The sequence below is a fragment of the Oculina patagonica genome, chromosome 1 (genome assembly GCF_052425735.1).
Source record: "Oculina patagonica isolate OP01 chromosome 1, crgOcupat, whole genome shotgun sequence".
Lineage (NCBI taxonomy): Eukaryota > Metazoa > Cnidaria > Anthozoa > Scleractinia > Oculinidae > Oculina > Oculina patagonica.
Window position 1 is genome coordinate 19,964,986 of NC_135758.1, and position 13,512 is coordinate 19,978,497.

Consider the following 13,512-nt stretch of genomic DNA (forward strand, 5'->3'; position numbering starts at 1 on the left):
TTTTTTTTCTTTTTTTTTTTTTTTTTTTTTTAATTCATCATTGCTGGGTGGAGAGATGTGCTGTGAGCTTTCTTACCCAAGAATATAAATCAATGATCTAGACGCTCAATACAGCTGCATCAAGATTTTTTTAAACCTTATATAGAGGGCCTTAAGTGAAACGTACAGGCACTTACTTGTAAGCTTTGATTTATTAGTTGTGTCCATAATTCCTTGTGGTAATCCATTTCCATGCTTGCTACTGTAATTCATAATTGCTTCCTGATGGCTTCTGGCATTTACCAAGCACTTTTCTAATAACCAAACTTCTATTGCTGGGTTTTTGTAGGTTTTTTAAAGTCCCTTCAATTCATGGAAACACTACTAACGCTTCTTCTATATGGCACTGTTGTGTCCTTGCCCAGTGGTACCAAAGACACGAACGCTCATGTTCTTTCTTTCTTTAGGTTTTGATAATGCTTCATTGTCAGTATCAGTCCACGAGAGAAGCACCCTCAACCCAGTGACGCTGAACGTGACACGGCGGTTTGGTGTCCGAGGTGGATCTCGGATTCACTGGGAGGCACGATTGGACGGGGTACTGGCAAATGATGATGTTGAACCAGTCGAGGGTGACCTTGTATTTGCTCAGGGCGAGACTTCAAAGAGTATCAATTTTAATGTTGAACCAGATGCCACACCTGAGACTCTAGAGGTAAGCGATTATTTGAAAATTTAATGCCTTATTGCTTTACTCTGTTGATTTCGAACGTGGTAAGAAAACAGAAAAGCATAGGACTTGAGTGACAACAAATTTAGTTATTTGGCTTGCAGATGAGTATGTTTAATCATATGGTCTCACTGACATTCAACCCTAGTCAAATGGTACCAGCTTTTTGATCCAATATCTTCCAACATTTTTAATTCTTGTTGCTACATTTTGAAGCTAAATGAACACATCATGTTAAAGGATATTGGACTTTTCCACATGGTTTGTCCGATGTGTGAAAATGTTGGACAAAAGTTTGACCTAAAGTAAACTTTTAATTGTTTTAATTGTTTCAACCAGTGGTCAAATGGCTCCAACATTTTTACTGACTCTTATAATATGCCCTCATGACGTTGTTCCTTCGTTTAGGATCAAATAATACTCTTTCCAACTTTCATCCTAGTTTGGCGCTGCCTTTAAAGTTTGTCATAATTGACATACACCTCTTCTTAATTATTTAAGAATTCAGTAGTGCTTCCAGCGTTTGTTTTTTGCACTTGTTTTGTTTTGTTTATTTTATTTTGTTTTCTTTTATTTTGATATTTGTTTTTTCCTTTTGTTTTCTGTTGTTTTGTTCACCTTCAACAGCCCTTGGACAACAGTTCTGTAACCGTAAGCATGTTGAGATAAACATAAATTAAATAAAATTAACTTTTAACAAATATAAACGTAGTAAAATATTATACTACTTGAAAAATATCCCCCAAAATTTAAAATTTTTATATAAACACGAGTTTTAAACATATAATTAAATGAAAGCAAAATGGTGCTACCCACATTAGAGGCAATGCTAAAATTGCACATTATAAACTAGATGTAGCCCAAAACGAATACATGTATTTAAGAAATAACAAAATAAATAATTTGAAATATTTGTGCGCTACCAAAGTCCGATTTTCAAGTCTTGTTGTCTGTTTTTGGACTGCCTTGAGAAAATGCATGTATAATAAACATTTTCACATTTTGTGAACTTACATTTTATAAATGTGTCCACAGGTACAATTCTGGTCAACACAAATCGAGTTCGTAGCATTGACTGCTAGTTTTAAATAGTGCCAACTTTGATTAAATAAATATAATCTCATTAATTTAATTTAACGTGTGTTATCGTGAATAAGTTTAAAAGAGACCTACTTTCCATATGTAGGGTTCTCAGTAAACGTTTAAGTGCTGTTGAGCTCAAAATGTCACGGCATCTATTACCCTTAATCTTCAAGCAATGTTAAAGTAAATGTTCACTTTGAATAATTGACAAATAGACAGTACTACAGGAATCTCACTTACGTTACATAAAGCTATAACTTCGGTACACAACTTACATTTATAGCTTTTCTTTCTTATTTTAGATAATCAACTTCAACCTGACATCCGTGACATTTTTGTCAGAGGGGACCCCCTCACTAGACCAGGCTACTCGAGTGGCCAAAGTACGAATAGAGGCCAATGATGCTCCTCATGGTGTGGTAGAATTTGCTCAATCCAGTTACAATGCCTCTGAAGGTAGCACAGCATACCTGTCGGTCTTAAGACAGTTTGGGACATCAGGCGATATCAAAGTCTTCTACAGGTTTGTGTTTTACGTAATACTTTAATTTTTGCGCCAGGAAATAAACACTCATTTAGCTTTGGAATGGTTGTTAGAAGCCCAAAAATATTTTCCTTGATTGTTAAACGTAATAGCCAAAAATACCAGTTGTGATATATGATCAATAAATAATGAAAATTGTTTTGTAGTCAAGATTTGGCCCATCATTTCTCAATTAGTTTGTTTATTGTTTTTTTTTTCTTTTATTGCAGCACACACACAAAAGAGCACTACTTACAATGTATTTACTTTCGATGCAGCGATACAGTTACTTGCATTAATTACTTACAGTATAATTACTTACATTACTTACGTTACAATAACTTGCATGACCTAAAAAACATGACTAACACTGTTTACAATACGTTACTTGCAATACTTACAATACGTTACATGCAATACTTACAATACTGAAAAATTTAGTTAGAAATGTACTGTGGGTTCTACGATCTGCTCATTTTTACCCTCGTTCCTAACGTTTCTGGACGTATTTTTTTTTGCCAAATCGCGAAAATTAAGTCCCGCGAAATATGCCTTGCATTTTCGCGAAATTAGGTTCCAGTGGAAATAAATAACAATAAGGTACGCGTCAAGCCATTTTATTGTCCATTCGTGAAAAACACGTCTGTTTTGTTTTGGATGGAGCATTTATAAAATGGTGATTTATTATCATTGTCTTTAGCACTGTGGAACATGTTGGAGGGAATCAAGCTCTTCCAAACGTAGACTACAATGCAACAACAAACAGCTCTATTGTGATCCCCAGTGGGCACGATTCTGCAAACATCACTATTTTAATTCCTGATGATCTCGATCCTGAACTGGGAGAAGTATTTGATGTGATCCTTGAGCATGTAGAACTTGTCGGCCAACCATCTCCGACGTTTCCACCTCAGCTGGGTGACAACCAGAGGGCTGCAGTAACCATAGTAACCAGTGATGATGCTCATGGTTTGATGGTCATCAAAGCTGTTGATGCAGATGCTGGGAGTTATGGCAGTCGTAAAACAGTCAATGAAACTGAAGGGTTGTCGGTTCACTTCGTCATTGAAAGGCTCAAAGGTAATTGTTTAGTACGGCTTAAACAATGCTCAACCTTTAACGTATCTTTAAAGCTTTAATGTCGAAACAGTCAAGTTCAAACTTAAACAAAAAAATAATGTCCTTCTGAAAGATATTGGCAGACAAACTGCTCTTTCGAAGTTGCTCAAAAGCTGCAATTCAAGTTGTCATACATGAGGACTTCACTGACTATAACTGACTTAACAATAGAACTATCTTCGTCGACTCAAGGTTCTGCTCTTTGAAGACATGATAAGTGCTGATTTTTTCAGTTGTCTTTGCTTTGCATGTTTGGGGAATTAGGCATTTTCATTATTGAAGTTTTTTTTACTTGATACCGAGGTTTGTCTTGGTGTGATTCATTTACCATTACACCATGTAAACGTCAGAATAATCCAAGAATCCATCGAACATTGTTTGTCATTTCTTTTATGTTCAGGTTATTTCCATTTTAGTATATTGATAACAATTGTGTTTCCAATTGTGGTGTCAAATTAAACTAGTTAGACACAACAGACGTGCTATGTGTTTCTGCGAGATGTCTACTATTAGTTAAAACCTGTCGATAATATGAAGTTACAGTCTAAACCTTTTCAATCTAATTGTAGTTTAAACACACTGTCTTGTATTTTCTTGATACCTAGGCACAATGGGCGCTGTGACAGTTAGTGTAGAAATAGGACAAAATGGAGCCACTAAGGGCCAGGACTTCATAGCAGGTTCGCCGACATTTCCATTTAGCAACGGAGACAATAGCAGCCAGGACTATTTCATCAACATAAAAAATGATGACATCCCAGAGGGTGACGAGGAGATTATCATCAAGCTTGTTAATCCCACCGGTGGTGCAAGGGTTGCACCAGGTCTGGGCAACAATGTAACCGTCATCATCCAAGCTAACGACGGTGTTGCTGGACAAGTGGGATTTGATGATCAGTCCAGGTCTCTTGTTGTCAAGGAAGGAAGTCATGTTTCGTTGGTAGTTAATAGAACCCAGTCTGTTGGACGCGTCTCGGTTGATTGGCATGTGACTGGGGCAAACGCTTTATCAGATTTTGATGTTGTTAATGGCACTGTCACGTTTAATGAGGTAGGCACATGTTGACATGTTTTTGTGTTGTTGTATTACGTTTTTAAAAACGCTTTTGTTTTAAATAAAGATTAATCTACAGTAGAATCCCGATCTCTCGAACTTCAAGGGGAAATGAAAATTGGTTTTGAAATCTGGATATAATTGCATTATTTCACTGAAGGAAGGGAAACCTCTTTTGTTTCGAGTTATTGGGAGCTTCGAAAAATCGAGATTTCACTGTATTTAAGTTTTGTCAATGAAAGCTCTGAATAAAATCGCAAGACATGTCATGGTGACACCTTTTTGGACATTCTTATGGAAACACTCTAGAACAATTGACGGGAGCAGCAAACCCATTATGTGTCCCTTTTACTCACATTCAAGAATAGAGTCGTGTGCTGTTTCTTTGAATGTCGAGGCTCATCTTCAGTAAATCAAACGTCTCTTTTTGGCTTCACTGGAAAAGATCGAAGTTATTTGTTTGCAGCTGTAGACTTGTGAGATGTGTATGGTGATGTTATTCTTCATAACAAGTCAGTGAAGTAATTCTTAACTACATCTTTTGCAGGGTGAAGCATATAAAACCATTGACCTTACAGTCCTCAATGACTCCACACCAGAAACACACGAAGTTTTTGTGGTTCAGCTGAGTAACATTCAGACATTTGACATTGCATCAACTGGGGAAGCCAGTTTCATTCCAGGAAAAACAACGGCTACAATCAGCATCAGTGCTAGCGACACACCTCATGGTGTCATAGACCTTGAAGCTGGTTCACGTTTGGTGTCCCGTTCAGACGAGAAGAACTTTACTTTGACTGTGTCCAGGCTGTTTGGAAACATTGGTAAGTTATAACTGTGAACTGCAGATTTTACATTTAGAGGAACAAGCACCCTTTTCAGTCAGATCTATGTCTCTGAAAATTGACTTAACACATGGTTATTTTGGAAGAGGTTGTTAAGTGATGCGATTTCTCCTAATGGCAACGGATGGCCTTGACAATACCATTTTAGTGGGCTTAATCAGTGCAAAAGCTAAGCACTGGCTTCTGTAGCAGTAAGTAACTTGGAGTATTGCTGTTCTTCCTGGATGCTAGTCCAATGCAAGTTACTCATCCTCCCCAGAATTTTATCAGGAAATGTGCCAACGTATTGTTGGTAGCCATTGGTAAAACTTATAAAATAGAGGCACTGTGAAGGAAAAGTGTTTTGCCCAAGAACAGTACAACACAAGGACACTGGACAGGCTCGAGCCCAGACATCTCAACCAAGAGCCCAACACTCCAACGATAAGACCGGACGTTAGATATAACGTAATAATTAATGTTAATTTTTGCATCAGGGGGCACAGATATGTCAGTGTAAACTGCCAACACAAACTAAGTTGATTCAGATTTAGTTTCATTTGAATACGCTGAGCTGTCAACTGGAACAGTCCCAACTGTCCAACACTGCATGCCATTCCTCTTGACTGCGTTTTGTTGTTGGCACCAATATCTAATTTATAGCGAAAAGAACAAATATTAATATGATTTTCCCCTTTTACTCTTCAGGTGCCATTAGAGTTTATTATGAAGCAGTTCGTGGCAACATTACAGTGCTGCAATCCGACCAGGGGCTGGCTTCACCCGGAGAAGACTTTGTTGCTGGAAGAAGAAGCATTGAGATAGGCGACAATGAAGATGTTGGCTCTATTCCTGTGTGGGTCATAGACGATGACACTCCAGAGCTTGCTGAAGTGTTTTTAGTGAACATAACAGGAGTGGAATTGGTGAACTCGTCACAGCTGGGTAACACCATACCACCCAGTGTGGGGTCAAATCGTGTGTCCCAAATCACACTGGAACCTAATGATGATCCACATGGTGTGTTCAAATTTCGACAGGAAAGGTAATGCAAAAGGGTCACGGTTTTTTGAAACCCTGACAATAGCAATACATTGTAGTGATAAAGAGAACTGTCAACGAACAAAACTTTTCTTGATGTGCCACCAAATTTCAAAAAATGAATTAAAAAGGAAATTTTTAGAAATCAATTATAGATTAAATATTTTTAACTTATTTCTTGACTTAGAACACGAGTACAAATTAAACGATGACCTTGCTTTTATTTTTAACTCTTCAAAGAGCTACAGCTGCTATTTTGCGCTATATTAGTCAGGCAGTTTACTTAAGATAGATAATCAAAAGTCCAAAGTCCAATCAAATATCCCTTTGGAGATTAAAAAAGACAAAAACACAACAAAAATAGTATTACGGAGTCTTCAGGCGTCATAACCATAATCCTCTGTTTGCTGTAAACCAATGTAGGGCACAATGGCTATTTTGCCAAATTATGCTTATTTGAGCCATCTTGTGGTGCTTCGTGTTTGCAAACCCAAAGAACAATGCAGGGAACCCAGGCTTGATTTCGTGTGTTATTTACTTACATTTACCTCATGTTAACTGTAATGTTGAAGTTAATGTTAACTCGAACATGTTACCTTATTTTCGTATCTCAGGGTGTACCTCACAGAGTCACCAAACCCCTACAGCCTTACTGTGTTGCGTGACAAAGGAACATTTGGTGAAGTACAAGTCAACTATTATGTGATACCAGGCACTGCTACTAAGGATGTTGACTTCAACATAACAGGTTGGTTTGGACCTGAGGTAACCCTAGTATTCCCAGATGGAGTACGTGAACAAAACATAACAATATACATCACTGATGACAACGAATCTGAAGGTGATGAAACTCTTCAAATTGGCTTAGCCAACAACGCTGGAGGTGCAGCTATTGGAAGTCCTTCGACTCTTGATGTGGTCATCCGTGCTAATGACGATGCATATGGGGTGTTTAATCTTGCCTCATCATCGTTAAGTAAAACTATCTCAGAGCCTGGTACAGGACCTGTCACCGAGGCTGAGTTTCAGGTTGTTAGAAGCGTGGACACGTATGGAACTGTAGTTGTGTACTGGGAAGTGCTCAATTCGTCTGCTTCAGCGGATTTGTCTCCAGTGAGTGGAAATGTGACTTTTAAGGATGGCGACACACAGAAGACGTTTAAAGTGAAAGCTCTGCTTGATTCTACACCAGAAAAGGCAGAAATTTTTGTCATAAAGCTGAATATCTCTGGTGAGTTGAGAAATATATCTATGTTTAAACCAAAAAAAAAAATATTTGGACATTCAAATTTCAGAAAGAAACATCTGAACATAAATATGTGATCACTCAGTTTTCTCTTTCGTTGGCAGAGAACATCTGGTCAAATCTGTTTTGATCTGGTCTGATCGTGTAGTCATATGTTAGGAAAAGAGCGCAGAAAAAGGTTGCCTGACCTTTCTGCGATTCTGAGAAATGATGCAATTGCGAATGTTGAGCATTTCGAATGATGGAAAACAAAATATTTTCAGATACGTTCATTGTTATATACACTTTGTGAACAAGAGGGAATTGAGGCCATCAATACTTATGCAAAAACATATTCTGTCATATAGACTAAGTCATAACGTAGGGTATAATGTATGCGATGTCTTGAAGACTTAAAGCCAGCATGGTAGCTAAACTGGGTCTCTGCTAAGACTTGTATGTTTTATTTCAAAAAAGGAAATGGACGGCTAACACAGCCAGAAGAAGCATTACTGACTATAACTGAGAATGACTCACCATATGGACAACTGGAAATAGTGTCCAGCTCCTCAATGATCAGCTCTGTCGATGTTGAAGAAGACCAAGGCGTAGTCAAGGCCAAAGTAATTCGCACCAAGGGAGACTTTGGAAGAATAACTCTAGATTACAAGACAATACCACAAACGGCCAGTTCGACATCTGGGAATGTTGTTCACTTTGAAAAGATGCAGCAGCTAAAGACAATGGACGCATACAGTTGGCATGCTTTCTCTGCTTTTGGCGATGAATATGTTCTACTTGCTAGTACTAACAGAACTGGACCTTTGCCATCTGAAGTTGATGATGTTGGTATGGGTGACTATTTTGGTTCTGCTTTGTACCGTTGGCAAGGAGTACTTGTACTTTTGCAGGTAAGACTAGTTTACTGCTTGTTAAGGGAAGATGTGATGATTGAAACATGCTTCCTTCAAAATGGGTTTTACTGATTAATTGCCAGTATTGTCAAGGAGTACTTTTATGGAGTGCACGTTTTTTGTTTCTCTTTATTAAACTTGGCATCTTTCCCATTTTCTAGCTTTGGTAAGTCAATGAGATGATGTTAACAGCACTCTGTTTTATTGATTTGGTTTCTAACTAAAGAAAGAGTTCTTAAGATCCATTCTTTTACACATTAGCGTTAAGGGTATCTTAGGGTGCTTTCCATCAGTCAGAACTGACCGGCCGTTACGGTGGTTTTGAATGTAAAATGGGCCTTTTCCACGAGATTTTCCCACAAATCTACCACAACTGAACAGTGTATAATATTTATGTATTGACTGTTTAGCAGGACAAATCTGAGTAACAACGGAATTCTGTTCTCGAATATATCGGTCTGGCCGGCCAGTTCTGACAAATGGAAAGCGCCCGCAGATACCTGTACATCTTTTAAACGGTTTCTATTTTGCAAATGGTTAAATTAGAAGACGTAGTACGTGTAACTTCCAAGTACTGTTTGCTTCCCTGGATTTTCTTTTCCTTTTAAGTAATTTTAATTAGAAGAAATTCTTTACTTAACATGATCTGATGATTATGATCTGTGTTCTATTGTAGACAATTGCTACTGATGGAGGGGTGGCCTGGGATTCTGTGGTTGTCGGAAATAAGGTTTACATGGTGGTTGCCAACCGTGGAAGCAAAGGACAGTATGAGACACACTCCAGGATCTACACCATGGACAGCACTGCCAAGCTGACTGTTATCCAGAATATTTCTACTCAAGGAGCATCTGATGTTAAGTTCTTCAGTCCTCCTGGGCAAAGTGATCATTATCTCATTGTTGCAAACCAGATGAATAATGCTGGGCAGACGCATATCAGCTCTAAGGTAATGTGACTAGGTCGTTTGAGTTTATTGGGCAATTTTGTTATTTATTAGTGATCTGCTGTAAATTTAAATAGGTGGATGCAGAGATTTGTGGAACACCTCCATTCTACATGTAGGAACACCAAGATAGAAATCAAACTGTTGCCTTTCACTGAGAATCCCGCCTCATTCTACCCAGAACCGGGTTGTTCAAAGAATGATTACCGTAATGATTCGATTTAGCGCCCGGGGCGCTTATTTACTTTTGGCACCTCAAGGGAGGGCGCTTATTCGAGACAGGGCGCTTATTTAATTTTTTGTAGAAACAACCAAATGTTCAATACAAAACTTAAATAAATATTAAAAAAATTAACAATAACAGAAACTGTAACAGTAACAAAATTGTGGAACGTTCAGTTACTTTTTAAAGCAGTGTTCATTTTAGCAGTAAATATATACTAGTCATGCAACGCTTTCGAGTGGTATACCGTGGAATATCCCACGAGTCACTTGTATTTTCGCGGTATACACACGAGCCTTTAGGCGAGTGTGTATACGAAGAAAATACAAGTGACAAGTGGGATATTCCATGGTATACCACGAGAAAGTGTTGTGTAACTATTTTATACCATGCCATAGAAAATAAGCTGACTAAATTTCGCCGGGACAAAAGATCGCAGTGCACGATGGGAAGGTTGAGTTGAATACCGTCGAATATACAACGGCTTTTCTGTACTCTGATTGGCTGTATTTTCTATGGCATGGTATAAATACATGTACGGTACGGTGAATGTTCATGAGTTAACTATTCGACGTCGATGACTTCAGTTGGGGCAGTTATCCACAATTGGGGCGCTTGTTAGAATAGGGGGCGCTTATAAGAATGGGACCGCTAATCAGAATGGGGGCGCTTATTGACAAAAACACATTCGAAGGGGGGGCGCTTATTCGGAAGGGGGCACTTATTTGAAGGAGGGCGCTAAATCGAATCATTACGGTAAGTTAATTCAGGATAAGCCCGAATTTCAATTTTAGTTTTTAACTTTTTAGTGAGGTTTTCTCACTTATTACTTATGCCCTCCAGTTGGTGATGTTGGCCATCTCAAACTTCACAAAACATAAGCAATAAAAACACTTTTTATATTTAATCGGCTTTCCAACAACCTAGCCCAGCAGGAGTATAAATGGATTCAACAATTGGTTAGGGCAACCTTAGAAATAGTGGAGGTGGCCGTGGGTAACCTGCAATAAACTAACTACCTATCATGAAAGAGCAGTAATACTCCTAGCTGCTTCATGCCGCGAAAACAAAATGTAAATTATCAAAAAAGACGCCTGACAAGAATGAATTCTATCCAAGGAATGTTGTGTTGACGGTCCACCAATTTCTTAGAGCCAACTTAAAATGAAAGTGTAAGGAAATTATTATGGGGAATTAACATCTATAGAATTTAGGATTGCAAGTAGTAAGAGTTGTTTGAACCTTGAATGCTGTTGAGCTCTTGATGTTCTTGTTAATCGATCGCAACTAACCCCTTGTTTTGTTACTAAGCTGTACCGTCCTGTTTCCCATATGCAGGTTTACAAATGGCAAGGTGGAAAATTTGTTCCCCAAAATGTTAACCTCGACAACACCCGCAGTGCCTCTAGCCTGGCTGTCTTTGAAAACGCCGGAACTCTTAAAGTCGCCATAGCATTCTTCAATGATACTGCAAGCTCCCAAAGTTTCCAAACGAAATCGCCAATTTATGAGTGGAGAACCAGCTCAAACGCATTCGTCTTACTGCAAGAAATTGACACACACGGTCCATTGGGAGTGGAGTATTTTGAACACAAAGGACAGCAGTATTTGGTGTTTGCTAATTCCAAGTCGTCAGTGGAGATCTTCCAGTGGAATGGACTCAGGTTCAGCAGCGTTCAGACCCTTCCTACCTCAGATGTTCAGACAGCTAAACCATATGCTGTGAATGGCAATGGTAAGATTCATTTTAGATGGTATTGCCATATGCGGTGAATCTTGCGTCAGATTATAAAAGGTCTTATGCACTTGTACTAAATACCAGTTCCCTAATAAGTGGCTATGCTTAAGGCTACGTTTACACGGGACCGGTCCGGAACCGTTCTGAACCGGACCGGACCGGATCGGCTTCTGTTTACACGGGACCGTTCTGGAACCGGTCCGGAACGGATCCAAAACTGGACCTGCTAGTAGCCTAAGCGTCTGATGCAGTAATACATTACGTCAACAAAGAAAATGGCATATAAGAATTAATCTTTAGAAACTTAGCTAATTATCACCTGGAAGTTTATAAAAGCAAATCGCCGTAGCGAAGTTTGAAAATCTGACGTTTCGACCGTTAGCCTTTCTTCGGAGCAAAATGACTTTTTATTTTGCTCCGACGAAGGGCTAACGCTCAAAACGTCAGATTTTCAAAATTCACTTCGGCGGTTTATTAACCTTAACGGTTTATTTACCCTTTTAACTTCCAGTTGACATCAACTTATTGTTCCACATGCCTTCCGACGTAGCACAACAGTTTCTTTATAAGCTCGTATCTTTGCGAGTCCTTAGAGGCCGCTTTGTGCAATCGATGTCGATGCTAGGCTTAAAGCTCATGAAAGAAAGTTGAAACTGTTTTACAACAATTCATTATGTTTTTCTTCCTTTGGGATTTTCATTATACACTTGGAAAGTCAAAAACCTATTTGCATTGTTGTTTTTCCTTTTCCATTTCAGCTTATCTTGTTACTGTGGAGATGGGTGGACGTTTGAACATCTTCATGTGGGATGATGCAACAAAGTTCACACTTCAAATGGTAAATATTTATAAAAAAAACTCTTGTTCTCCCAAACAAGTACAGCTTTACTGTTTGGAGTTACTTGTTCACTGCTTTTCGTTATGCGTGTAAGTGACCTGAATTCATTGAATGTACATTCAATGTAACGCCGACTTCGCCATCATGAAGGGACAACACATGTATTACTACTAAGAAGTTGTGGTAGAGATGACAAGTCATTTAAGAGTTATCAAGAGCATCTTTTGTTAATTTTAAACTTCTCTTTCGCATCTATGTTGTACATGAGAAGTTGTGAAAACAAATTCGAACTTTATTGTTCTTTCCTTTCTTTTAGAATACAACCCTTGATAACGCCCAGAGTGCCACCCCCGTTGTTATAAACAATACAGTGTCTGGTGAAGTGGCTGTGTTTGCTGTGGCAGTGTCCGGCAATGGACTCTCACCCATTCTCCACCCGGTCAACTTGTCGCCACAAGCTGACTTCATCCCCAGGTGTGATTCTTTTGTATTTTGTATTAGTCCAAACTGTCAGTTCTTTAGTGCTTGACGTTACCTGAATTAACACCAGAAACTTCCATGGTTCGTACAATCTTGAAAAGGTCTTGAATTTTAGCAGTCGTCTTGAAAAGTCCTTGAATTTGGTTGAGTCCTTGAAAAGTACTTGATTTCTTCATTAGGTCTTGAAAAGTCCTTGAAATTTAGGACTTCTTGCACGCCCTATTACTTTTCTGATAAATTAAATGATTTTGATAAGAAAAATTTGTTCACGAACGACTTACAATATGCGAAATAACTTGCGAAAATGTCGGTGTAAAAACGCGAACCCCTCCATGAAGCATGATTTAGATCTTTGCCTCAATTTCATGCACCAGGCCTCTGATGTGGGGTTGTCCACCATGCGGTTTTGTTGGAAGGGGCAACATGGCCGATAGTGAGTAAACATGTAGCGTTGTTTTGAATTCCCGTTGTTTGCAATTCAAATTATCTACGGGCAGATGTCTATTCATTAGTAAATGGTTAAGTGATGAAAAGTTCAGCTGGGTTAAAGAATTTAAAGGCGACAAGCACAAGGCTTTGTGTTGTGTTTGCAACAAAGTGATCGACATCGAACGCATGGGAGAAAGCGCTTCTCACATGAAAGGCGAGAAAACATAAAAGGAACACTGTTGTCGTTTTAAAAATGTTAAATGCCATCACGATGATCTCGTCAAGCCTGAACTATTTAAAAGTTGTGGATGACTTAGTTGAGTGTTTAAAAAAATGAAAAATAGGACGGAGAACGGGAGACTTTTG

At 38.6% G+C, this 13,512-nt stretch overlaps 1 protein-coding gene across 1 annotated transcript in view; it reads left to right on the forward strand.

Annotated features, from left to right (window-relative positions):
• Positions 1-13,512, forward strand: part of LOC144661141 (adhesion G-protein coupled receptor V1-like) — an 87,413-nt gene that overhangs the window by 31,513 nt on the left and 42,388 nt on the right. The window contains exons 31-42 of the mRNA XM_078521850.1: positions 447-694; positions 2,095-2,315; positions 3,016-3,395; positions 4,040-4,485; positions 5,036-5,312; positions 6,021-6,357; positions 6,968-7,584; positions 8,056-8,489; positions 9,169-9,441; positions 11,000-11,396; positions 12,158-12,237; positions 12,554-12,711. Coding sequence (XP_078377976.1) covers positions 447-694; positions 2,095-2,315; positions 3,016-3,395; positions 4,040-4,485; positions 5,036-5,312; positions 6,021-6,357; positions 6,968-7,584; positions 8,056-8,489; positions 9,169-9,441; positions 11,000-11,396; positions 12,158-12,237; positions 12,554-12,711 — 3,868 coding nt within the window. The remainder of the gene's footprint in view (positions 1-446; positions 695-2,094; positions 2,316-3,015; positions 3,396-4,039; positions 4,486-5,035; positions 5,313-6,020; positions 6,358-6,967; positions 7,585-8,055; positions 8,490-9,168; positions 9,442-10,999; positions 11,397-12,157; positions 12,238-12,553; positions 12,712-13,512) is intronic.